This window comes from Motacilla alba, chromosome 8 (assembly GCF_015832195.1).
Source record: "Motacilla alba alba isolate MOTALB_02 chromosome 8, Motacilla_alba_V1.0_pri, whole genome shotgun sequence".
In the NCBI taxonomy this organism is placed as follows: domain Eukaryota; kingdom Metazoa; phylum Chordata; class Aves; order Passeriformes; family Motacillidae; genus Motacilla; species Motacilla alba.
Window position 1 is genome coordinate 9,298,154 of NC_052023.1, and position 24,012 is coordinate 9,322,165.

General features: G+C 51.1%; 1 protein-coding gene across 3 annotated transcripts; it reads right to left on the minus strand.

Annotated features, from left to right (window-relative positions):
* Positions 1-5,605: 5,605 nt before the first annotated feature.
* LOC119704147 (endochitinase A-like) lies at positions 5,606-20,619 on the minus strand. 3 transcript variants are annotated; one of them, XM_038144933.1, is made up of 5 exons: positions 20,482-20,619; positions 10,453-10,923; positions 9,068-9,397; positions 8,610-8,770; positions 5,606-7,786 (listed from the first exon to the last, which is right to left on the minus strand). In XM_038144933.1, the coding sequence occupies exons 1-5, from the start codon at positions 20,546-20,548 to the stop codon at positions 7,742-7,744; spliced, it is 1,074 nt and encodes a 357-aa protein (XP_038000861.1). In that variant the 5' UTR covers positions 20,549-20,619; the 3' UTR covers positions 5,606-7,741. The 3 variants fall into 3 exon arrangements, with proteins under 3 accessions (XP_038000861.1, XP_038000864.1, XP_038000863.1); XM_038144936.1 differs by having other exon boundaries at positions 5,606-8,473; XM_038144935.1 differs by having other exon boundaries at positions 10,453-10,920; positions 20,482-20,604.
* Between the last annotated feature and the right edge of the window lie 3,393 nt (positions 20,620-24,012).

Below are 24,012 nucleotides of genomic sequence, written 5' to 3' on the forward strand. Positions count from 1 at the left end.
CTGTTTTTCCAATTTACTAATCCTGCTGATTCAGACTTTACTAGCAAGCCTGCTACAATTAACTGCTTTGTAGGTGCAGTTGTAACATGTCAGGTTGCTGTTGGGGCAATGCCTGAAGAGCCTGCGCATCCCATCAAAGGGTTAAGCTTTTCTCTAACATTTATTCTGAGGCACATGCCAGGTGAGGACTCTTATACAGAGCTTTCCTGATCAAACGTTCGAGCGAACCCCCTCATTTAATAATAAGCAGCTTGTTACCTGTCGCTGTGCTATTGCAGCAAAAGTTTGTACATAGAAGCATCAGAAACCCTGCAGGGGTTATTATGGCAGGGACACCCAGGAGCTGTGTTGGCAGCTTGCTAGCCTAGGACACTTGGAAGAACAGGCACCTCTTTTTATTGGAGCTTACGTGGCTTGTGAGGATGCTCGTTGGTATTTCTGTTTCAGTGGGAGATAAATGAGGATGTTTTTAATAGGGTTTGGGACGATTGCAGAGCACACTGAACCAGCAGTGCTGGAGGGGATCGACACATACTGCTGCTGTTCTCAGGTCTGGCACATGGGGTAAGAAGGCTGGGGAAGGATAATTCTTTGGTCTTTGCTGTAGATTGTACACATATCTCCGGGCTGTGTTTTGAGCTAGCAGAAAGCAGTGCTGGAGAAGTGGCTAGAAATAGCTGGAGTGATGATCTCAGCAATGACCTGCCTGGGCTGGAGCTGCATGACCTTTAATGTTAACTAAAAGATGCACTCTTTACTGCCGGGAACAACTAAAAAATGGAAAGGATATTGGCTTCCCTGGGTGGGCAAACTCTTCTTCAACTTGTTTGTGCCCTGGTTTTTCCACAAGTGGAAGCTGTGAGGTGTGGGGCTGGTCCAAGGAGGGCTCCAGGAAGGGAAACAGCCATTTTGAGAAATCATTCACAGACTGCCCAGTCCCACACTTGACTTGGCCAGAGACCTGAGCTGTTGTTTGCCATCTCATGCCCCCTTGTTCAGACCTGCCCCTTCTGCCCTCTCTGTGTGTTCTGCTCTTTCTCTGCAGGGGACAGGCACTGGTGTAGAGCCTGATTTGTGATTTGTCAATCAGCTTTGGCAGCTGCCAGCTGGCTTGCAGAGAGAGAGATGCTGTGGTGCTTGCCTACAGTGGGAGTGCTCCTGCAAGGTCAGAGGATTCCTAGCTGCAGTCCTCTGCTTCAGCCCTCTCCCATGGAATGGGATGTTTGGTCCTGTCCTCTGGGCTCTCACTTGGTGGACCAGAACAAATAGTGAGAATTTAGTGTGTTTTCTCTACTAATGCCTTCAAATGTTTAGGTTTTTTCTCCCAATTATACAGTAAGTTTTGTGTTATGTTGGACTGTGCTTACACTGTTGGCTATCTAAAGCTCTGGGATGTAGAGCTGAACTTGGATTGTTCCTTTTAGGGAGACTATGCACAGCCAGAACAGAACAGATATAGAATGACCATAGATTTACCCTGTCACGACCCAATATGGAGCAGCTGACTTGACAAGTGCTGGTAAAATGCTTCCTCTTGTGTGCCACAAAACAGGTGGAGAAATGTTGTTATTTGAACAGAAAATTCCATGACGCTCATAAGGGGGAGGTTGCTGGCTTGTTTTATGAGAATAGAGTGCCACAGAAAAGGGCTCTGTGAAATTTCCTTATGTAGTTTGAAATATTTTATTTTATTCCATTTCCCTCTGAGATAACTTAATTTTATAATTGCTGTCTGTTGAAGGAGAAGGGAAGAGGTGAGTGAATGACACCAGCTTAGACTCTGTAAAATAAAGGGAGCTCTTTTCTCAGCGCTTCTCCAAGTCCTTTGTGAAAACAGGTTCCCTTTCTGCTAGACAATCACGAATAGTTTTGTCCACAGTTGCCTTCCCCCTAAAAATATTGAGATCCTTTTGAAAAAGTGGGCAAAATTTCTCATCCTGCCCTTAAGATTATCAGAAGGGAAATTGAAGCAATGATCATGTTAGCTGTGTTTATTTGTCTGTGAGACCAGAAGGCATAGCCAGGACTAGTGCAAAAACACTTCACTGATTTTGCAGTTGTCCCTAGTAAAACTCTTCTCAGTCAGAATGAAATGAGTGTCCAAATCTGGCTGAAAGTCATATTCAAGAACCCATGAATCTTGTCTTGTTCCAAGCAGAACCTGTAATCAGCATTGAAAGTTTCAGGAGTCTGGACATAACGGCAAATTTTAAAGAAAATACTGATCAGAGCTGACTGATCATCCCTCTTCCTACTGGTCCCAAGAAAGACCAGTGAAAGGGAACACTCTAATGCTGTGAGAGTCCTGTGGCAGCTGATGTGCACTTCTGAAAGAGAGAGAGGATTAAAACAGGGGAGGAGAGAAGTTACCCTGCGGGAGATTGTCAACAGATGTTCCATTGTAGTTCAAAGAGAGCTAGCAAAAGGCTTCTGCTGCAGGGATGTATTAATTCTGGGCAGTTCATCACAGGGAGACCTGTTTTATGACTGGGAGGATACCTCTGGTAACTAACTTAGCTCTTTATTTGATCTGAGGGTGGGGAATCTGGTCTACCTGTAAACAGAGAGGGAGCTGAACAGTAGGAACAAACATGTACTTGTTTCCTTGCAGCTGTGACCACTGTCAGTCTTATCAAGATCAAGCTGGTTTTGTGGTTCAGGGGATTATTTGCTGATGAGCCATCGAATAGGAAAAATATTACAGTGGAACTGAGGCTAACCATTGTTAAACTGCTGGGGCATGTGAAGCAGACCTGTGTTGAGTATGTCTTTCAAGTGCATTTATTGGACAGGAAGCGGGAACAAGCAGGAGGAAGACAGTGCAGGCTGTCAGGCAGATGAATAAATTGATCCCTTTCTACTTAAAATGCACAAGATTATCAACCTATCTATGCTTCCTTCATGTAGTAGTTAATGATTTCTTATAAAACCCTACCAATGTTGCAGGATTAACTCTGGTGGGGGATCTAGTTCACAAGCTCTCTATCACCAGGCACAATTAGAAGGTCCTTTTCTTGGAGCTTCTAAGTGATTCTGACATTGTTTTGAAGTTGTGCTCTGGATGAAGGTTGATTTTTTTCAGGTCTGTGAGGAAACATGACCCCTGCAGTATTAAAGTGAGGAAGAGTCTTCATTCAAACGTGTTTGGGTGGGAAACTTTGAAGCCCGTTGTTACATTACAAAGTTCTGGGAGATTAAAACAAACCAAACCACAAACAATTTTGGGAAACTGCTGGGAGACTTTTATATTTGCAGTCATGGTCTTCCAGCTTTGCTTATCACTTTGGAATGTATCAGTAGGACTGAAAATCTGGCCGTTTTATGGACAGTAAGAACATGCTTTCTGTTTTCTTTGTGGGGGATGGAAAGGAATATTGGAAATAAGATTCCTGTCTCACTTCTGCTATGCGGTGAAGGAGAGGTAGCAAGTACATGAACGTCATGGGCAGAGGCTCAGGAGGTGCACTTAGAAAAACTGCCCCCTTCCCCCATGACAAATCCACCTTTATACTGATTTGATGTAGTTATAGAAAATTAAGTATAAATAATGTGGAGCTGTGCAGCCTCCTGTTTCCTTCACAGGTGTCTGGGAAATAACAGCAGGCATTTGTGTTCTCTCCTGGGTATAAGAAGAACCCTGGCTAGCAAAATCTTCCAGATTCTGCATCATTTCATAGCCTTCATTACTGAAAATTTACTGCTCTGCCTCCCTGGCTTGCTTCTGTACTTCCTGGATCAGTGGAATGCCTTTTTCATTCTGCTTTAAGTGGTAGCAAGCACAGCAGACTGACTATTATCCATGGGAAATCCTTATGGGATGATCTGTCTTACAATACCCACACACTGCCTTGTCCACTCCAGTGCTCCTCATGGCAGTTTCTCTGTCCCTGAACACCCTCTGTGGCCTTATTTACAGACTTGCAGTGTGACAAGATGGCTTAATACAGTGTCTAAAGCTAAAATACAGACACCGAGACATGAAGGACAACTGAGCGGGCAGAGAAATGGCACGAAGCACAGGTAGCCTGCTCATGGCACAGCAGCTCTAGGACTGTCACTTCTCAGCTTCTCAAATCCCCTTCCCTTCAAAACATGAGTCTGGAGAGAGGAGGAGGGAAGGTCAGAGGAGGCAGATGAGTCCCAAATTCTGGTTTTATTTTACCTGTGTTTCTTTCCTTTCTATTTATCTTTAAACCCAAGTGATTGGGTTGATTCTTGGTCCCTTGCTCATTAGTAATACAATCATGCCTTAGCCTAAGAGGCATTAAAACTAAACCCCATCAGAAGCAACAGCTATGTTCAGTGAGAAATGCATAAGCTGGCAACAGTTGGTTTCTGCTTCTGTCGGTTCTCTTTGCTGCACAGGAAAGGTGAAGCCCACACAAGTGGCCCATGCTCCATCTCCCGACCTGGCCACCTCAGAGGCTGCATCGTTGGGTTGGAAGGTCAGAACTCAGCTGGGCAAAGGCACCACGCTTTGTGTGTCCCAGGGATGGCTGCCTGCACGAGCCTGTCCTGCTGCTGCCTCTCCAGCTAACACAGCCCTGCTCCGAGCTGCCTCAGAGCTAAGCAGTTTGTTGTGCAGAGAATGAATCAGCTCTAAGTGGGTTTGGAGGTAAAAAGGCAGAGCAGAGAACACTCCAATATAAACCACCAGAATAATGCTGACTTTAGACCTGAGAAGACTGGCTTAGTTGTGGCATGTTTGTTTTGTTTTGTACGGTTGTGTGTTGGGACAGGACAAAAATCTCTGCAGGGTTTAGAGTTCACCCTCATGTCTTCAGATTACTCAGCAAGCACTCTGCTAGGCTACAAAGTCTTTGTTTGCTCTCCCCTTGCTCTAGATCTTCCAAGGATTTGCTTTTCTAGATTTGTAGTGGGAACTCTTTAGAAAACACAAGCCGAATTACCCAGAAGTTTCACTCACCATATTTTGCTTTTTCAATAGAAAATCTTTAATACAAGCAATCTATGACATGAACTGACTGATTTTGCCAAAGTATTCTAACAGCTAGGAGAGACTCTTACCAGGTCTGTAGCAGAAACTGGGCTTTTGAGCCCTTACCTCCTTGTGAGTCTGAGTTCTGAAAGGAAAGAGTTCAAAACAGCTATAAAGCTAAACAAAAAGAAATATGTGCCTTTCAGTTTGCTTTGTCTGCTGTACTATAGAAAGAAGCATGACAGATGCTACTTAGGTTTGGATTAGGCTGGCTTTCAGGATATTTCTGTAAATGAGGTTTGTGGTTACAGTTGACAATATGAGAATATCTCTAATCAGAGGTAAAAAAAAGAGTCTAAAGGTGTAGATTAGATTATTTGGTCTAGTGTGGTTTTCTAAGACACATTTCATCTGATTTAACTGTATACATATTAATCTCAGTCGACCCAGACCAGGAATGACCCTGACAAGGAGGAACACAGGCAGGGGGTGGTGTCCTTCTGAGCTGTCAGAGCTATGGTTCATGGCTGTCTGGCATTTTCTAGTTATCAGCTCTCTGAGTCTTTGTGCCCCAAACTGCTGCTATTTATCTATCACAGGATTCATTGTGATATATAAAAGCTTTTCAGTTAGATGTTTGCAATGAAAATATGAGGACGGAGACGCTTTTGGCATTTGTAACTTTATTGCAGAAAAAAAAATCCACTATGAACATATTTTACAAACAAAGTTGCACTTTGGTGTTGGGCGAGTTTTTCCTCACCCCTTTCCCCTGCACAGCGATGCATGGGAAACCAGAACAACCAGCCTCTGCCCTTTTGATTGTGTGCAGACACCCTTCCCAGATATGCCAGCCTGCACCAGTTCCAGCCAGGATGGAGCTCTATTTTCCACCACTAACTTGCCAACTTTGTGCCGAAAACCAGCAGCACCCTGCCCTCCGGCAGGGGAAACAAGTCTGTAGCTAGGGAGATCGCTCTGTGCAGACAATGCTTGATACAAAAGCTTTGGAGTTGTGACAATTGCTCTTTAGTTCTCATGCAATCATAGGAGAGAGAGAACCAACCCTCTTCCCTATTTCACTGGGCATCAATACACAGATGGGAGGCCAAAGTGAAGCCCAACTGCCCTGCAGCCATTTGTCAGCCGCTCTGGAAGCAGCAGCACAGGGAGGAGGAACTGCTGCCTTACCCAGTTCATCTATTTGACCCAGACCGGTTCTGCTTCACCTTTGGGCTTTCCAGGTAACCTGAGCTGAGCTGATGGGGAATTTCCCCTTTCCCTGCTATGACAACCAATAACAGCACTGGGGGAAAAAAAGGTACTGAGGCCTGGTGTCTGTCCTTTGTGAGGTTCAGTGATGTTGCTACTGAAAGGAGAGGAGACACTGAGGCTTGTAGAGCAATGTGGTAGAGAAACTCTTCTTGCTCTTGCTGTATTCTGAGGGAGCAACTGCCTTAGTCAAAAATCAAACACTCTAGAGAAGGCATGTGTTTCCATTTTCCTGCAGTCAAATGTGAGTTAGAAAACAGGAGCGGTGTAATTACATGAAGACTGTCATGTCACACACACTCCAGTCTTTCTGAGGCAAGGGCACCAAAAGCTCCTCTGATTTATACTCAGAGGCTCTGGTCTATGGGTTTCCTTGAGAGGCCTCAAGAGCCTTGGATGCAGTCTACAGCAGTGATATTTTGAGGCAAAAGTGCAGAATCTAATCAGCATAACACCAAGAGCGGGAAGGGGAGGAAGGCACCTACATCCAGGATCTGTCCTCGTGACAAGACACCAACTGGCTCAAAAGACCAACATCAGAAAGTAGAGGAGCTCTGACCTTGCATAGCACAGGAGGGAGAGCGAAGCACCAGCTCTGTACAACAACTTCCAGCAACCAGATGCTAGAAGCAAAATGGGAGGTACCTGAGGAAAGGCTTGTGTTAGCCCAGGCAGGAAAATGGACTAAAGCATTTACTGAGCCTGGGAAAGGAGTTTACACATATGCCAAAAGCATCAAGTGTAGGAGACACGCTTTCCTAATTTTGGTGAGACCAAATTAGTGTGTCTAATTGGCAATAGACCGAGTCCTGTCAAGCTCAGTTAAGCTAACATTATGTTCAATTTCCTCCCAGCAACTTCAAAGCAACATCAAGTACCAGGGGCACTTCTCCAGTGGCCACAAAACTCTTTTCCCTGTTTGAAGAGAAAAGGTATGCATCTAGGAAGGAAGCAGAGTAGTCTTTTATCCTCCTGTGGATGTTTCAGGATGGGTAATGCCAATCCTGGGACTAAAGCTGAAACAGGACCAAAAAAAAAAAAAGTGCAAGAAAACCCCCCCAAACAAACAAACTTAAAAATACAGAACAAGAGGGAGCCCAAGAGAACTGATTCCACATCATTGGCTTCCTCAGAAAACAGCAGTCTCCTTTGCTGGCCACCAGTGTTAAGAGCCCTAGTCTGAAACACTTGCCCACCTCCTTTGAAGGCAGCAGCCACCAAGATCAACAGAAAAGATCCATGCAGAACACCATGGCAAAGGTTGTCTTGGCTAATTGGTTGCCACACTAAAAGGAGGAGACACCTCTTCAGGGCATTGTTTTGAGGAGAGCCTGGAGAAAAGGGTCAGACTTGGGCTCTGATTTGCAGCATAGAAACTTCAACACTGAACTATTGAAAATGTCTAACACAAAAAACCATCTGAAAAGGATCTTTCAGTTGTGTGCAAATCACAGCCCCTCATTCCTCAGCAGATCGTCTGGGACCAAGTCCTCAAGGCCTTTTCCTCTGGGCAGTAGACAGCCTGGTTGCCTAGTAGCTGTAGAGGGAGAGAGGGGTGTCCTCCATCATGTCATCCTAGAAGCAGAGAAGAGGGTGCTTTAATGAGATGTCTGCACGGTGGCATCATGGTTCCAGCCTGGGAGACTGTGTGCAGGCAGCACAGCCTTGTCAGCCACACCTCACAGCGTGGCCATCTGCCCAGCCATCCACCTAAACACTGTCACCGTGCAGTTCCTGGATCCTTTGACTGTCAGTCTCCCTCCTGCTGCAGCATTTGAAGAGAAGTGTGTGCAGGAACTGCCTGCCTGCAGTGTGGAAAACTGCCTGGATGTGGAAAACTCTGGCTGTTGAAAACTCCACTCAGCTTGAAACAGCATCAGCTTGCTTGCTTAGCTGCAGTACTCCTCTGTTCCAGAAAGTTCAGGGAGGTATTTGCAGCTTCCCCAGAGCTAGTCCAGCCTCTGGAACCCTCATATATTTTTATATTCCCAAAGCTTCAAACACAGACAGACAGACAAACAGACAACCTCTCTGGAACAGAGCATAAAATCTGCTTTGTCATAGTTACAAAGCAAATATATCAGAAAACAGGAGGAGAGGGTAGGAAGGTGTCATTTCAGGACAAGCCTGGATGGAGCTCTCCTTCCTCTCTCTAACCTCTCAGCATTCCCCTGCAGAGTGAGGGGAAGGCAGAGAGCTTCTTTAGTGCCCAGCCTTGAGACTTGCTGTCTTGACTCAAACCTTGGATGGAAGGAGAGGGACCTAAGGAGGAACAGGAGTGTGTGATCAGCATTGGTGCTGCTGCAAAAACCCAAAGCATTGCTAATGAAGGAGAACTGCAAAGCAGTCAGTGGCAAGCCAGCCCAGCGGGGCTGGGCTGAAGGCAGGACTCACTCACCATGGGCAGGTCCTGCAGGCGCCGGAACTCCATGCGGTTGCTGCGCTGGCGGTATCGCAGGAAGCCCACCAGGCCCAGGATGCCCACCATGACAATGAAGACGGAGATCACAGTGATTACCAAGGGGTCAGCCCTCGCTTTGCCAGCCAGACTGGGTAGCTCTGCAAGGAGACCAAGGGAATGAGGCCAAAGGAGAGCCTCCGAGGGCTGGAACAGCAAATCTTTGTCTTTTCTGGTTCTGCTCAGTACGGCCAAGAGGCAACTTGAGGTAGCTCCAGCCCTTTGCCATGTTTTGTGAGAACAGGTACAAAATAATTACAGAATCTATTACAGGCTGGAAAAGACCTCTGTGATTATCAGTCCAACATATGACCTAACACCACCTTGTCAACCACCAGTCTTTCCTTGAACACCTCCAGGGACCATGACTCCACCACCCCCCTGGGCAGCCCATTTACCTGAATTGTCATCATCACCAACATCCAACACAGAAGTCTTCTCTTGCCTGGGCTCCAGTGACTGTGCCACTGTGGGCGTGCTGGTGGGGATGGCAGCTGTGCTGGCAGACGTGGAGCTGCTCACGAGAGGTGTCACCGTCACGGTACTGGAGGCAGCAGCAAAGGACGTGCTCCGTACAATGGAGATGGGAGCAGAGGAAGTTCTGGGCTCCACAGTGCTCTCCTCTGTGGCACCCACAGGGCTCGTTCCTGGCTTTGTTTCAGACCTTGCTGCTGTGGGCCTCAGGGTCTGCCCATCAAAAAGCCCTGACTGAGAGCTGTTAGTTGTTGCTGCAAAATAGGAACAAGCAGTTATTTCAAAGGATCCAGTGCAAGCACACTGTTCTGTGGGACTGGACAAGATGGAAGCAAGACTGTAAGAAAGACTGCTGGGACTATAGGAATGGCAGCTGATTGTCAACCCTTTGGAAAACAAGCAGAGCCTTTAGCACAGCCACAGCTGAGCCACGCTTTAACCCACAGTGCTTAGAAAGTCCTCTCAGTTTTCATATGTGCCAATCTGCAATGTCAGCCAACCTCAGCTGGGCCCACAAGGCCTGTCCTTGGGGACAAAGGACAAGCAGACAAACTTAACTTTACACACAGCTGGGGATCACCCCAAAACAAGACACTGGGAAAGGCCTCCCATCCCTCCTTAGAGGGAGCACAAAGGGGGCTGCTCAGGGACTGGGTAGCAACATCCCCTGAGGCTGTCAGTGTGCCATAGAACAGCAGGACCATGTGACACAAGCCAGGGAAAACAATGCAGTTGTGCATAAACACCATGTAAATCAGTGATCGATCAGTATCTGCTTTGCATTAGGGGTGTGTGACAGCCTGGCAGGCCCCAAGATGGACAAAATTGGGATATAGCCAGTCTCCATGCTGCCCAGAGGGATCTGGAGGTAGGGTAAGGTAGGGTTTCCAGTGGTCGCCCAGGGATGGATGAGCTGTCACTTGTGCTTGCCCATCTCCATGTTTTGTGTTAAGGGAGGGTGTGCTTCTCCAGGGAAGCTCCCATTGAGCCACCAGCCCTGATGCCAGAAAGGCCCAGCTGGGCAGTGCTGCTAAGGCATGTTGTTTCAGATTAGATATATGAAGGATGTCCCTGCACACAATCAATGTCCTCATCAGAAAGCAGCCAGACAATTAACGCCAGAATTAATGAGGTTTGCAAAGAGGATGCTGAACTAACATCTTTGCAAACAAGTTGCACTGAACTGGCTCTGCTTAGTGTCTCATTCCCTTCTCCCTCCCTCCAGTTAGCAGGAGAGTGCTCAGACATTCCCAGGTTGTGCATCCTTGAGGCAGGACTTTGTGCACAGGCAGTAAAGGCAAAACCTCACCCGGCCCAGCGCTCAGAGGAGGCGTGGGGGTTGCACTGATGGCATCATCCAATTCTTCAGTTGTGCTGAAAGGCTCTGTGGCTTCATGGCTGGGCTGGTTTTCTCCCAGAGTGCTGGCAGTCGAGGTAGGGGAGGGGATTTCAGTGCTGCTGTTGACTGACAAGCTCATGTTGTCATGCTCAGGATGTGTAACTGTGATGTCCCCAGGACTGGCAGTGGGAGAAGCCTGCAGTCTCTCTGCCTTGGAGCCTGCCATGGGGGTGGTGGGGATGAAGGCATCCTCCACCTCTGCAGCATGGGCTCCCGTGGCACTGAGTGTTGCAGCAGTCAGGTTTTTCTCCAGGCTTGGCTGAGCAATGGCAGCAGTCACTGGACTGAAGTCAGAGGCTTCCCTTGGCCGATACAAGGTTAGCGCTGTGCTAGGAAAAGGTGATGGTGACACCGAGGCCTCTGCTGTCTTCTGACCCTCTGCTGTGGAACAGAGAAGTTTGTCAGAGATCCCACAGTGAGAGGAGAAACAGAGGGGAAGGGCAGAAATGGAACTTCTTATCCCCTTAATTCCAAATCCAGCACAGGTTCATGCCTGGGAAAGGGATTCAAACAGCTCCTCTGTCCTCCTAGTTTTTGAGGCAGGGACCTGTTCTAGGGGACTTTTCCTTTACCCTCCTGTCTCTCCAGTCCTGTGCTGTTGTTCTCTAGGGTCAGCACCACCAATCCCTCTATCCTTGAGCAACTTATAAACGTTTTTAGAGGATTTGGGTTTGTTAAAAGTATCACCTGAGAACTGATTCTGTAAGAAATTTAGATAAGTATTCTTTGGTTCATCGAGAAAGAGTCAAAAGTGGTGCTGAAAAAATACAAGTGAGGAAAATGTGGAAGAAGACTCTCTAGCTCCCCTGGCCCAATGAAGCAGAGGGAAGTGATATTTAAAAAGACTGTGGATGGCAAAGGTCAAGCACATATTGTGAGTCACCTTAGCAGTAGTGTGGGATTCTGCTGGAGGCAAAGATGAAATGGGCAGCAAGAGTACTACAGCTAACAGGGCTGGGGTGTGCTTTGGGAGCTGCCTTTGTGAGCTATTGATGAACACATCACCACCATGAAATACAGCTGCTGTCATAGAAATGGGGAGCTACTCAGCCTCCCACTACAGCAAAAAGGGGCAGCTTCCCTGAAGGGAACCTGCAGCAAGCAAAGATCCCCCCAGATCCACAGCTGCTAGACAGTGTGACAGCATACAGGAGGAGGAAAACCAAAAGGCTCTTACGCTGCCTGTTCATAAACACAGATCCTGTGAGGGTTTTTCAGGGTATAAACAGGAAGAAAACAGACAAATGTAGCCACATCAGGATGGACTCTCCAATTTAGAAACATCTCTTAGTCAATATTGTGACAATTTCTGTTCGAGTTCCTATCCAAGCCACAGAGGACTGATGAGCTAATTACAGAAAAAAATAAAGGTACTGAAGCAAATCCATCGTCATGCCCCTTCTCTCCACAGTGAAGAAGCATCCAAAGCAGATTCTATCAGCAAGAAACATTCATCCACCAGAAAAGCAGCCCATTCTTATACTTTTTTTTGGGGAAATTTCAGCAGTTTTTAAAAGCTTTTCAGAACAGATAGAGTTATCAGAGCTCTTTTCCAGCTACAGCACTTAACAGGCCCTAAAAAAAGACACAATACAAGGCTCTCTCAAGACCTTTGCAGTACCCTGACCAGCTGGAGAATTCAAAGGCCTGGAGCAGCCTGATGGAGCTGTGCTTCCCCAGCCCGGGGCCCCAGTCCCCGGAGGGCTCCCGCAGGGATGCACAGCCCTGCTCAGCACATTCAGAGAACGAGCTCTCAGGGAACCCCAGCTGGGGCAACTTAAACATGAAGACCGAGGTCTAAGTGATGCTCCCTTTGGCCTTGCCTGGATCCAGATGTGCATGGCCAGAAGATGCCTCCAAATAAAGCGAGCTGCTCCCCCATTGAGCTCAGGTGTAGGATACACCAATAACACCTGGAAGGAAAAGAGCTGAGTGCTGGGTTTCCTGGGACCAGGCACCAAAAGGCCCAGGTCTTCATGTGACAATTTCCAGCCCTAAACACAGCAGTGCTATTGAGCACGGGGTGGGATCCCACCAGCTCCGGATGCTGGCTGGGCACTGGCGGATGCTTGCTCAGTAAACACCCCACTACCTGCTCCTGCACAGCCAGAGACAGAGATGTGCTGTCACCGAGGGGTAAACAGGAAAGGTGGTGGCCAGGTGCAAGCCTGGCTCTGAATAGCTGGCCTGTGTCCGGGACAGTCTCTCATGGGGTGGCAAGTCATGACTTGAGTCATGCAGAGGAAAGATTTGTGGAGAGCCGTCTTGCACAAAGGCCTGAGCAACTCTGCAGCCATCATGCCAGTTTCTGACTAGAAAATGATAGGCAAGATGGGCGCTAATGTCTTTACAAGTAGCTCTATGAATGAGGGTCCTTAGGAGAAATGGCTCTTAATGTCTCTACCAACCTCAAGCTGCAAAGTTCGTTGCAGAACCCAGACAGTTTGAATTTCTGGTGCATCCGCAGAACCCAGATAGCTTGAACTTTGGGGGGAAATGGGTGATTTTATGCACAAAAGGAAAGTCAGAGGGAAGGCAGATGAGTCTGGGTCCTACACACCAGGATACCTCCCCGCATGCCGGGAACTGGCATCCCTGCCACGAGGTGCTGTGGGACAGGAGGGCTTGAGGGGACAAGCAGCTCCCCCGACCACACTGCACGCACAGCTTCCTGCTGCCTGCAAGAGGGAGAGCCAGTGGGACTGGCATTTCCCTAAGCTCTTCTCTCCGGGAAGCCACTTGGCTTCTTCCCACAAAATTATCTAGTGTCCATCACTGCAAAAAAGAATGGTTCCCGGGTGGAGGGGCCGCTCTGGCTCTGGTGTAACACAGCACTGTGGTGTGAAAAACCTGGTTTGTAGAGAATTGCAGAAGAGATTTTAAATTAGCAGGTGAGGAACAAGGGACTGCTTTGAGTATGGCAAGTGTTGATGGCACCTCAATTAGCAAGTCATCCAGCCCAGCACAGCACACCCAGCTCAGGAAACAAAGGAGAGCCTAATCCAGACTAACATTCTAAAAATTCAAGACATTAAGAGATGATGGTGGGAAGATAGAGAAAGCAAGAGCCTTAGAATGGCCAAGGAAACAAAGGACTGAGTAAATCCGGATCACCCGGGGACAGGCAGACAAAAGATTCCCATCACCCATCTGTCAGCTCCTAAGGGGTAAGGGCACATCGAAAGCCAGCACACAGTCACCAAGCAGAGCACCTGGGGAAATCCCCCAGAGGTGCAACTTGTTCCTTGTGAGCTGCGGGTGTTAAAATGTACAAGCGCCGAGTTTTACTTCAGTTTCAGTTTAAAATAAAACCACTCCTCCAAAGGGCCATGCTGCAACGCCACAGCTTTGTTTGCCCGTTTTATCATCCATCCAAAAGGGCAACCTACTGCCACACAAACGAAACCCGGGGCAAAGCCTGCGGTACCGAGGGGAGAGCAGAGCGCTGCTGCCTGTGCCTGTGCCGGGGCAGAGCCAGCAAACCCCGCACGGGCTGGCATCCTCAGGGGCCCAGCTCCTGCTCTGCTCTGGAGCTTGGTACCCAACAGGTCGGGAAATCCCCAGCTCCAGCGCAGTTGCTGCTGCCCCAGTCACTGGGTGCTGATGGTTTTAGCTGTTTATCAGTTACCTATAGAGATGCAGGTCAGAGCTCGTTTTCCTGGAGTTTTCCTGGAGCTGCTCTGCTTCCTGCACCACATGCCAGGAAATCCATGGCTGTACTGCCTAAGGCATCGCCCTCACCAGCTTCAGGAGACAAGAGGGAACCACATACTTCTTGTTTCAGATGCAAATGGAAAGAGTTAGTGTGAATGCTTCAGCTTTTCTGTGATTCTCCAAGACCTGCAGCATCCCAGGACAGCTGGTAAAGGTGCACTCACCCTTGAATCCATAACAGAGCAGATATGACTGTCTCAGGATCTGTAAGCAAGATCTCTGACCATAAGAATATCTGCTTCCCTGATAGGGGACCAAGGGTGAGCTTGCTTTGGTTATGTTTCAGCCTGCTGAAGCAGAGCTGGTCCCCTGGCTACAGCCCCACTCCTGCCCTGTGTCTGTGCTAGCCCCCCAGGCTCAGCCTGTGCGTGGTGAGAACCAGAGATCCCAGACCACATTAGGGCAGGGCCGGTGGATTTGGAGCAGCAGCTCCCATCAGACTGTGCTGACTGCAGTGACCTCTGTCTGGGAAACAAGAGGGGCGAAGGAAGAGAGTGGTCCCAGGGGAGGAGGGATGCAGCCAACCAAGAAGCAGCCCCTGTCTTGGATAAGGGTGGGAAACACTCCCAGCTCTTTGAGGGAAGGGAGGGCTCTGTGTCAGCCCACAGTTTCGACCCCTCTCCAGCACTGTCTGACTACACTGAGGGACCTCATGTATCAACCCAAGCTCCCTTCAGCCCCAGAACAGACATGGTAAAATTATGCCAAAACAGAGAGGAGTGAAAGAAGCCAGCTCTGCAGGAAACAGAGCCATTCCTGCCTTGTGCTCCCTGCCTAAGATTCAGGGCTGGGACCAGGTGAGGGGCTGAGGAAGGTTTGCACAAGCAGCCCAGAGTCACTGCTGTGCCAGGGCAGTCACACAGAGTAGGGACCATGGTCTCCATCCTCTGCCACCATCAATTTGCTTCTCAGAATAAAATAATGACATAGAGCAGGGCCTCAGCTGGACAAGCCCCTCAACAAGCTTCTGCCACAACCCTCCTGCCGCTCTCAGCAGCATCCTCTGCACCCTCCTTCCTGTCTGACAGAAACAGCAGCCTGAGCTCCCCAAAGGTCAACAGCAACCTAGCTCCAGTCATAGACTTGAACACTTTTTAAAATCCCTTTTAGGATGAGGTGAAGGTGAGGAAGCCCATGGCAGGCTGGCTCCTGGGGACTGAGGGAGAGCAGGGCAGCAGGGTGCAGGCTGCAGCCACCACTGGGAAAAGTGCACAGAGTCCCAGGTGAGAGCTAAGCACAAAGATGAGGATTCCCCCAGGATTTCAGAGAAAGTGCCCATGGGAGCAGGACTCCCTGGCGTTGATGTATCCTCCTGCACAGGCTGTCACTGTCTGAGGATAGTACCTCACTTAAATCAGCTTCCTACAGAATGCATGTCAAACCACTGCTCTGATTCATTGAAAAGGCACCCAAACCCTTCTACAATGCTATTTTGGTGCACTAAATGAATTCAATTTCCATTTAAGTGTAACAGCTCCACTCGCAAACAACCTAGTAAAATGGAAAAATACAGTGTTTAAAAGCATAAACTATAATCTGTATGTATCAAAGCAGTTATATCTTATTGCTTAGCAAACTACTTCATTAAATGTAGAAATTATCTTTTCTTGCCACTTAGTACATTTTATGGTTACCAACCAACAGTAATTAGGCAATCTCGTCAAGGAGAAAAAGCTTGAGTATAAATGCAAATAAAACCATATAGTGGGATTTAAAACCAAGGCTCTTCATTTCATTTAAAAGCAGAACTGGAATAGCTCCTGATTAGACACTAGCTGAGCCGGATCTCTTTTCCTGGAATAATAATAATAAAAAACCAAACAAGCAGCAGAAGAGATTTCTGGAGCCCTTCAGGAAGGTGCCAGATGCACCCAGGGATGCTGTAGAGCAAACACCCTCACGGTGATGAAGCAAGCTCAGAGACAGGATCCAGTTCAAGGGGCAACTGCTTTGCAAGCTCAGCTCCACTGGATACCTTGCAGGACCTCGATGGAGGCAGGGCACCAGAGGCTGCATTAGCCACAGGCTCCAGTGCTCTCCCTGCCAGGGCTGATGCCCAGACTGTCCCCATCCCCATCCTGGCTGAGAGAGGCTGAACAGACTCCCTCTGCTCGAGGAGTCCAGGCAGGAGGCGTAGGCACACATCCAGCCTTGCAGCCTGCCCGGGGACCACGTGAAGCCCTTCATGGCAGCAGTTTAATTCACTGCACCCCTCTGCGAGCTGCTCTGCAGGCACCAAAACTGGGGGGGGGCTGAAAAGGGGGTGCTGAGCACCCAGTTCAGCCCTGGGGAGCTGCCAGGCCAGACACGCTGCAAAGCAAGGGCTGAGGTAAGGGACAGGAATAGAAAGCAGCTCTCCTGACTGGGAAGGCAGGTGCCACGAGCAGAGCACGAGACGGGGGCAGATTAGATATGGGGTGCTGAGCGAGTGTGGCAGTGGGGAGGGACAGCCCAGCACCCAACCTGCCCAGACAGGCAGGAATATGACTCCTCAGGGCATCTGTGGACACCAGGCCACAGGCTTGAACCACGGGGAGACAAAAAGGGGAGGCAGTGGTACCACCTTAACAGATGGCACTGCACTGGGAACCAGGACAACCAGGACAACCAGCCAACGGTGGCATGGCAGAGCAGGGCAGAGCGAGAGCTGCAGCAACAGGGATGAGCAGCCCTGGAAACAGCACTATAAATGCCAAGCACAGGTACTTCAGTACTAGGAAAACCCATAAACCAGCACAGAAACAGCACGGCCCAGAGCACACAGTAGTGGGGCAGAACCAGCCTGATCACTACCTGCAGGAACAGCACTCCAGGGTGTCACATTTTGCCTGGCCCTGCCACATGAGACCCTCCTCACCCAGCCAGGAAAGAGAAATGCAAAAAACTTCTTTCCTATAGGTTTGCAGAAAGCTCTATCGCTGATCCCCCATTTAGAGGTAAGGGGGCTTATCCCAAATTTCTATGGCAGGGAAAAGGGAGAGCAGGCTGCCTTGCTCAGCTACCACTGTCAGAGCAGCCAGTTATTTTCCACAGGCCACATTCAGCTATGGAGCACCTTGCTTGGCAGGAAGGTGCCTGGGAGACTCCCATGCTGTCTGGTTTTGTTGCTCAGAAGGGGACTGAGCAGTGGTGAAGACTCCTTCGCCCAGAAGTTGCTGGGCACACCCATGGCACGCACGGCCTGGGACGCCTGCCCTTCTCTGGGGTTGTGTAACCCCAGCAATACAGCAACAGCAGGGAGCTCTGGCATCAGACAGCCTGGCCCTGCTTACCTCAGGAGTCACAGCTGCAGTGGAGGAAGCATTCACATCATTAGGAGAAATTAATAAGCCAGTTGCCTTAATAGCAGCCCCGTGTCAGCAGGGAGCCTACTCTCCAGTGCAGTGTAGCATGAACTGGGGGGAATTTGGGTATCAGGAAGCTTGCCCAGCTCTGAGCAGCCCCCAGGTCCTTCCAGCAGTGTAACTGCTGGTTCCATGGACCCTGAGGCTTGGGGGATGCATTCTGCCCTGCCCTGGGCAGCCCTACGGGGCTCAGGATGTGAGCCCAGACCTCAGTGGCAATGAGCCCTATGAAAGCTGCTCCAGAGAGCATTGTGGGGATGAACCGTGGCAAGAACTGTGTCTGCCCACCCAGAGGGTCTAGGTGGAAAGGAAGGAGGGACAGGGGCTTCTGTGCTTTAGATCATCCCTGCTCCCCTTTGTCTGGAGGGATGGGGCCAAGGGAGCTGAAGGAGGTGAGTGTTTGCCCCTGCCCAGCAGGTCAAGCCTTCTTGGAAGGGCAGCAGGGAGACAAGGCCCACCCTGTCCCTGGGGCTGAGGGAAAATCATGTGTAGAAATGGCATCAGAGACTGATGGCATGGCATGAATAGTTGGGCTGGGAGTGCAGGGTCACACAGCTGGAGGAAACACCCAGAGGAGAGGACCGAGCTGTGGCTCAGTTCTGGGTGCAGCAGAGCTGGAGCTGTCCTGTCAGGGTGGGGCCAAATCCATCTACTTGTCCTTGCCCTGGGCAAACAAAGGGAAAAAAATCACGGGAAATCGTCAGTGGGACCTTGAAGCAGACACACCGCCTGCCTGTGTGCACGGCCCCGGTGGTGCCCACAGACAGGGCTTTATGTGCTCGTGCTGCTCCCAGCCCTGCTCTGCTCTCACTGCTTGCAAGGCAGCTCGGCACGGGAGGGAGAGGCAGAAAAATACCCAGACCAAAATTACTCGGGGTTTTATGTGCAAGGCTGATGGTGCTGGAGGAAGTGGATTTCCGCAGGCAGTGAAGAAAGGCTGCATTGAGAGGCCGGGCCGGGCAGAGCACAGGAGAGCAGAAGCCTGAGCTCCTGTATGGCCCTGCTGCAAACCCAGACGGGGAGTGGGAGCAGGCACTGCCAGACAGCAGGAGCAAAGGGAATCTGAGCTGGGAGCAGTGCAGGGAGCACTCATGGAGCTAGGACAAGCCCAGGTTTGGACTAATTTGTCTGAGACTGCTGGCTTTGGAGCTAATCTCTGGGTGAACCGTTCCTTTCCCCACCACTGTCCTGCTGAGATTTTCTGGGTTGTGCTTGCTAAGGGGCATTTTATTATCGGTGGCATCTCTTCCATCTATTTTCTCTTTTCACAAAACGTCTGGTCTTTCAACCACAGTTGGGATTGAGTAGCAAATTCAAAAGCTATGAAGGCAAGGGCCAGGTCAGCTGCAGAGGTACCCTTTCCTGTGACTAATCTTGGATTGGGACACTAAGCAACAAAGATCCCAGGAAAAACTCAGTGCAATCTTAATTTCTGGTACATTCTGTCAGTTTGAATCTTGGACTTTGCAGCAAGAGGGTTCCTAGGAGCCAGCTGGGGCAAGGGGCTCCCTGGGGTTTCCCAGTGGGCCCAGAGTGTGAGACAAGGGGCCAGAACATAGCCCCCGGCAGCTCAGAGCTCCTCCTCTTTTCAGCGGTGGAAATCCTGAATCCTTCCTTTGCCAGTGCCCGGTCACCTCCCCACAGTCCATCACAGCACAGCCACTCTCGTGTGGGGAGTGCAGCTTCGCCCACATAAAGGGCGCTGGTTTGGGACCGCTCCCAGTGCTCAGCCTCAAACCCAGCCGCATCCAGCACCCAAAACCTCATCCTGAGTGCTACTCTCGCTGCTGGAGCTCAGCCCCACAGGCATCTATTCTAGGGTTTCCCCAGCCCTAATTAGTTATTAGAAACTGAGTGTTTCTAGAACTGAGTGTTCTGTGTGTCACCTCCTGGTCTCTATTGCTGCCATCACGGTGCTGGAATCTGACCAGGGACTGGCGAAGGGTTTTTCCCAACCACAAAGAAGAAGAAACACGTTTTGCTTTCTGTGCTCCTAAACTGCACAGAGCCTTTGTCACTACCAGGGTCACGGGGAAGGTGACAGCCCCCCGACTTGGGGCACACTCCAGCCAGCGGCACAGCTCGGCGGTGTCGGTGGACGGGGCTGTCAGCGCCACGCTGCAGACTGCGTCTGCCCACGTGGGGACGTGTTGATCTTAGAGCAGAGCAGAACTACGGCCCGGGAGTCTGCCTGGGCCGGGGTCTGGCTCCTGCTCCGTCCCGAATAGCTCCATCCGTCCTGCCCCTCTCCCCGCAGGCACAGGACCCTGGTCCCGTCGTGCTGGGGGAGGCGGCAGAGTCCGGGCTTTGTCCGGGCTGCCCTCGGGGGAAGCTCAGCGGCGGCTCCTGGGCACCCGCGAGCTGCCGGGCGGGAGGCGGGAGGCTCGCAGGGCTGCATGCCGGAGGGGAGCGCCTCCAGGACCGTCGCCCCCCTCCCCGCACATCCCCTCGGGACCCCGCCGGGCGGGAGGTGAGCCCGGGTGGCTCCGCCGGCGGGAGCAGCGCTGCCGGCAGTGCCTTGTATGGGCAAGGCCGGGACCGGCGGCCGCGCTGCCGCCCGGAGCGCGGGGCTCACCCGGGACCCCCCCGAGCATCCTTGGGCCACCTCACCTGCGCGTCCGCCGGGGCGACGGCGCCCGGGTCCGAGGGCATTTCGCCCGAGTTCGGGGGGCAGGCCCGGGGCGCTGCTCCGCGGAGGGGGAGCCCTGGGTGGGGGCTCTCCAGACCCTTCTCCCGCCGCCCCACCAGCGGGCGGAGGAGCCCGAGTCCCGGCGCTGCCCCGACGGCTGTCCCGGCGCCGCGCTCCCCGCCGCGGCGAGACCGGCGGGATCCCCTCGGTCAGCCCCCGCGCCCCGGCACCCCTCGGCGGCCGCCCCGGTACCTGGCAGGGCGCAGAGCAGGCAGCAGGCGGCGGCGAGGCGGAGCAGGGCGCGCCGCGTCCCCTCCATGCTGGGCCGATCCGCGCTGGCTCCGCCGGCGGCACCGGGGCGGCGCCGGGGCGGGCCGGCGGCCGGGGCGGGGCGGGCGGCACGTGGTCCAGCCCCGGCCCCGGAGGAGCGGGGAGGGGGCAGCTGCCGGCCCGGTACCCCACATCTCCGTGTGGGACGGCGTACACTCGGTCCAGTCCCGATTCGGTCCCCGGCACCCTCGGTTCGGTTCGCACCGCCCCCAGCATCACCGGTTGGTCCCCGGCACTCCTGGTTCGGACGGGACACCCCCAGTCCCACCTTTGTTCCGGGAATCCTTAGCCCAGGTTTGCACAACCTCATCACCGCATAGGCAGTTGTTCAAGTGACCCCAGATGAGGATCTCACCACCTCCTTATCTACTCCTGGCAGCCTCAGTTGAGCCCGACACCCCCACTTCTGCCCCATGCAGGGATGGGAACACCAGAGGAGCCCAACGCGGGACATCATCTTGGGGCCTCCGGGTAGTTTCAGGGTACCTGGGTCTGTGGGCACAGCCAGGTGCAGAGGTGCTCCAAGCACCCCTGGATAACTGCACTGGCCAGGGCTCAGCCGGGTGCTCAAGGTGCCACGGCTGGTTTCTCAGGGCATCCTGCAGCCCCTGGGACATCCCCTGGCTTCACATCCCTTCCAGCCTCTGGGGGGCTGGCCAGCCTCATCCAGCCACATCCAGGCCGAGCCATCCTTCAGGAAGTCTGACTGCTCTCTTCTGGCCAGTATTTCTGAAGAAGAGGCCCCCATGTCATGGCGTGGTCCGTGCTGATCCTCTCTCAGGCTGCTTTGGCAGAGGTGGGGCTGTGGGTCCCCTTCTCCATCAGATCCCCGTGCCTGCAGCACCAGGGGACAGAGGAGGAAAGTAGAAATGGGTATTAACCCGAGAGGTTTTGCCTCCCTTTTTCAATATGGAGCTGCTTGGTAGCTCCTGCTCTCAGTTCTGAGAGTTCTGAAGAGAGTTGATCTGATACAGAACTCGTCATACTTTTTACCAGTTTTATAAGAAAAAGTAAAATTCAATCTTAGCCCCTCATGGGAAATGTGTTTCTAGCTGCTCGCTACTTACTGCCAGGAAAACTAGCTGTACCATTTTCTGGCAGAGGTAATTGTGCTTGTACAAATGTTCCAGTTCTAAGGGGAATTCTTTTCAGCATATTTACAACTGTGTAGTTGGTTATAGGAGTCTTCTATTACCCACAGAGGTTGCAAGGCTACCCAAGAGACCAAAGCCTCCTTTGCTCCAGACAGGCTTGGTCTCTCAGTGCTGCACTGTGCATCACCCGGGCCAGGAGCCACGTCTCACCAGCGAGTGACCAGGGCATGTCCCCAGGCACCCACCCCTGAGCAGGGCACGAGCTCCAGGGGACATGGGCACTGCTTGTTGTGCCCACAGCTCATGAGGTGTCCAGTGCCTGTGTGCTTGGCTCACTTCTGTGCTCCGGCCTCTCCCTGGAGACACCAAAACCGCAATATCCACCTCAGCTGGCTTACAGAGGGTGGCTCGCAGTCGTCAAGGTTACCGGTCCCTGTGCTTTAATTAAGCACATAGACACTGCACGGGGGATTTTCAACAGCTGGGAGACAAGGAGGAAGGGGGGCTGGCAGTCCTCAGAGGGGTTGGGGAGCAGCACCATAAATCTGGGCAGATGAGACCCCCTGCAGGTCACTGCTATTATTTAGCTGATCTCCACGCTCATCAGAGTTATTATTAACACACTAATGAGGTACCTTTGGCTCCCCATAGCAAGGAAGGAGCAATTGGGAGCAAGAAAAGGGACTGCATCTGTGTGATAATGTCTTTAAGATGATACTGCCGATGTCCCACCCTGGAGAAGGGAGCAAAAAGAAGGGGGACTTTAACATCCCACTGGTACACAGCCACTTCCTCATGGAATAAGCAAAACCATTCCCATTAGACAGCAGGCAGCAGCCCCCCATGTCTGTGTAAGCTCTTGGCTTGCTCTTGAGTAAGACTGAAAACACCCTTGCAAACCCTAGCAGCATCTAGATCAGACAGGTCTGGGTAGCATTGAGAGTTGAGGACTTAGAATAACTTTTGAAAGAAAGTTTTGTGCTCAAAAACCACAGCATCAACTTCTGCCACTGTCACACCTCCCTCTTGCAGTGGCTCTATTCAGCTCCCATCCTTTTTTTCTTGGCTGCCAGCCAAGTCATGGAGCAGACAGAGATGATAATGTTGGTCACAGTAATTTAATAGGAAGAAGCAGATCACAGAAAATAAGTGAATAGAAAATAGTGGCAGCAAAAGAGCTGAGGGGAAGTAAGGGCACAGGCAGGAGGGATGGAGGTGCTGGCCCTGGAAAAGGCAAGTAAACTCAGTCCTTGGGCTGTGCCCCCAGCCCAGGGTATGACACAGGCTGAGTGTCCCCTCAAAGCAGAGCTTTGGCCTTGCTGCCACCATCACCTGCAGCCCCACACAACCTGAAGAGTGATCACCTGTCTCACCAGCCCAGGGGTGAGTGATCGCAGCAGTGGAGTCCTGAGCAGACCACTTGGGTGGTTCACTTGGGCTCATGTAAATCATCCCATGTCTTGTGCTTTGGCCTCTCCCTCCTCTGCCCTTTGCAGGGACACTTGGGAGCATGGCTGGTGCGCATCTCAGCCTGGCCTTGCAGTGCCCAGAAGATCCCAGCCCCCTGTCCCCTTGAGGGGATGGGGCATGATTAGGATGGTCTTGGGGTAGACAGGCCCAGGTATCATCCCTAAACAGCTGCTTTCATCCTCCAGAAGCTCTTCAGTGCAGAATGAGGAGAGGGCCTGCTCTCAAAGGAAGACAACTTGGCACTTGTAGGAATTTTCAATTCTCAAGGAACTGGAAGTCAACTGACTGGAGCAGAAGAGCTAATCATTGAGTGAGTCATTCTCCCTCCCAAAGCTGAAACATTAAACCAGATTTTTTTTTTATGAAAGGCAAATTAAATCCCACAAGTCAGAGCCAAGAAAAGAGAATTTATCAGAGAGCAGAAGATGCCACTGGGGGACTTGCAGGCAGACAGAGGGAGCATTTGCTCAGCAGCCCAGGATATTACATCGTCTGTGTCTCTCCTCCAATGTGAGGAGCACTGCCATTCATCTATTTTTAATAACAATGACGCAGGCAGTGAACCTAACTTCAAGGCTGGAATATCATCTTCCTCCCTCTGTATATCTGTCCTGACTCATCTTCTGTTCCAAGAGCTCTCCACAGCTTGGTAGCCCAGCAAAGGAAGAAAGGAAGAACAAAACTGAAAAAAAAAAACAACCAAAAAACCGTGGATCAGACAGCAAAGCATAAGAGTTAGAGACTCATTCTGGGCAAGGAACAATCAACACTGTGACTTCACTGGCTCAGGGAGCCAGGGAAAATGAAGGGTCTAGGAAACCTAAATGTATCTGGGGGCAGGCCAGCTGATCAGTGGGATCTCTCAGAGACCTGAGCAGGGATCTGGTAG

What these genes read in the sequence shown, in the direction of transcription:
- LOC119704147 (XM_038144933.1), bottom strand. Translation starts at nt 20,548, where the DNA reads ATGGAGGGGACGCGGCGCGCCCTGCTCCGCCTCGCCGCCGCCTGCTGC. An exon ending in CCTGCTCTGCGCCCTGCCAG is followed by an intron (nt 10,924 to 20,481) that starts GTACCGGGGCGG and finishes TCTGTTCCACAG; the next exon opens with CAGAGGGTCAGAAGACAGCA. An exon ending in TGGTGATGATGACAATTCAG is followed by an intron (nt 8,771 to 9,067) that starts GTAAATGGGCTG and finishes GTCTCCTTGCAG; the next exon opens with AGCTACCCAGTCTGGCTGGC.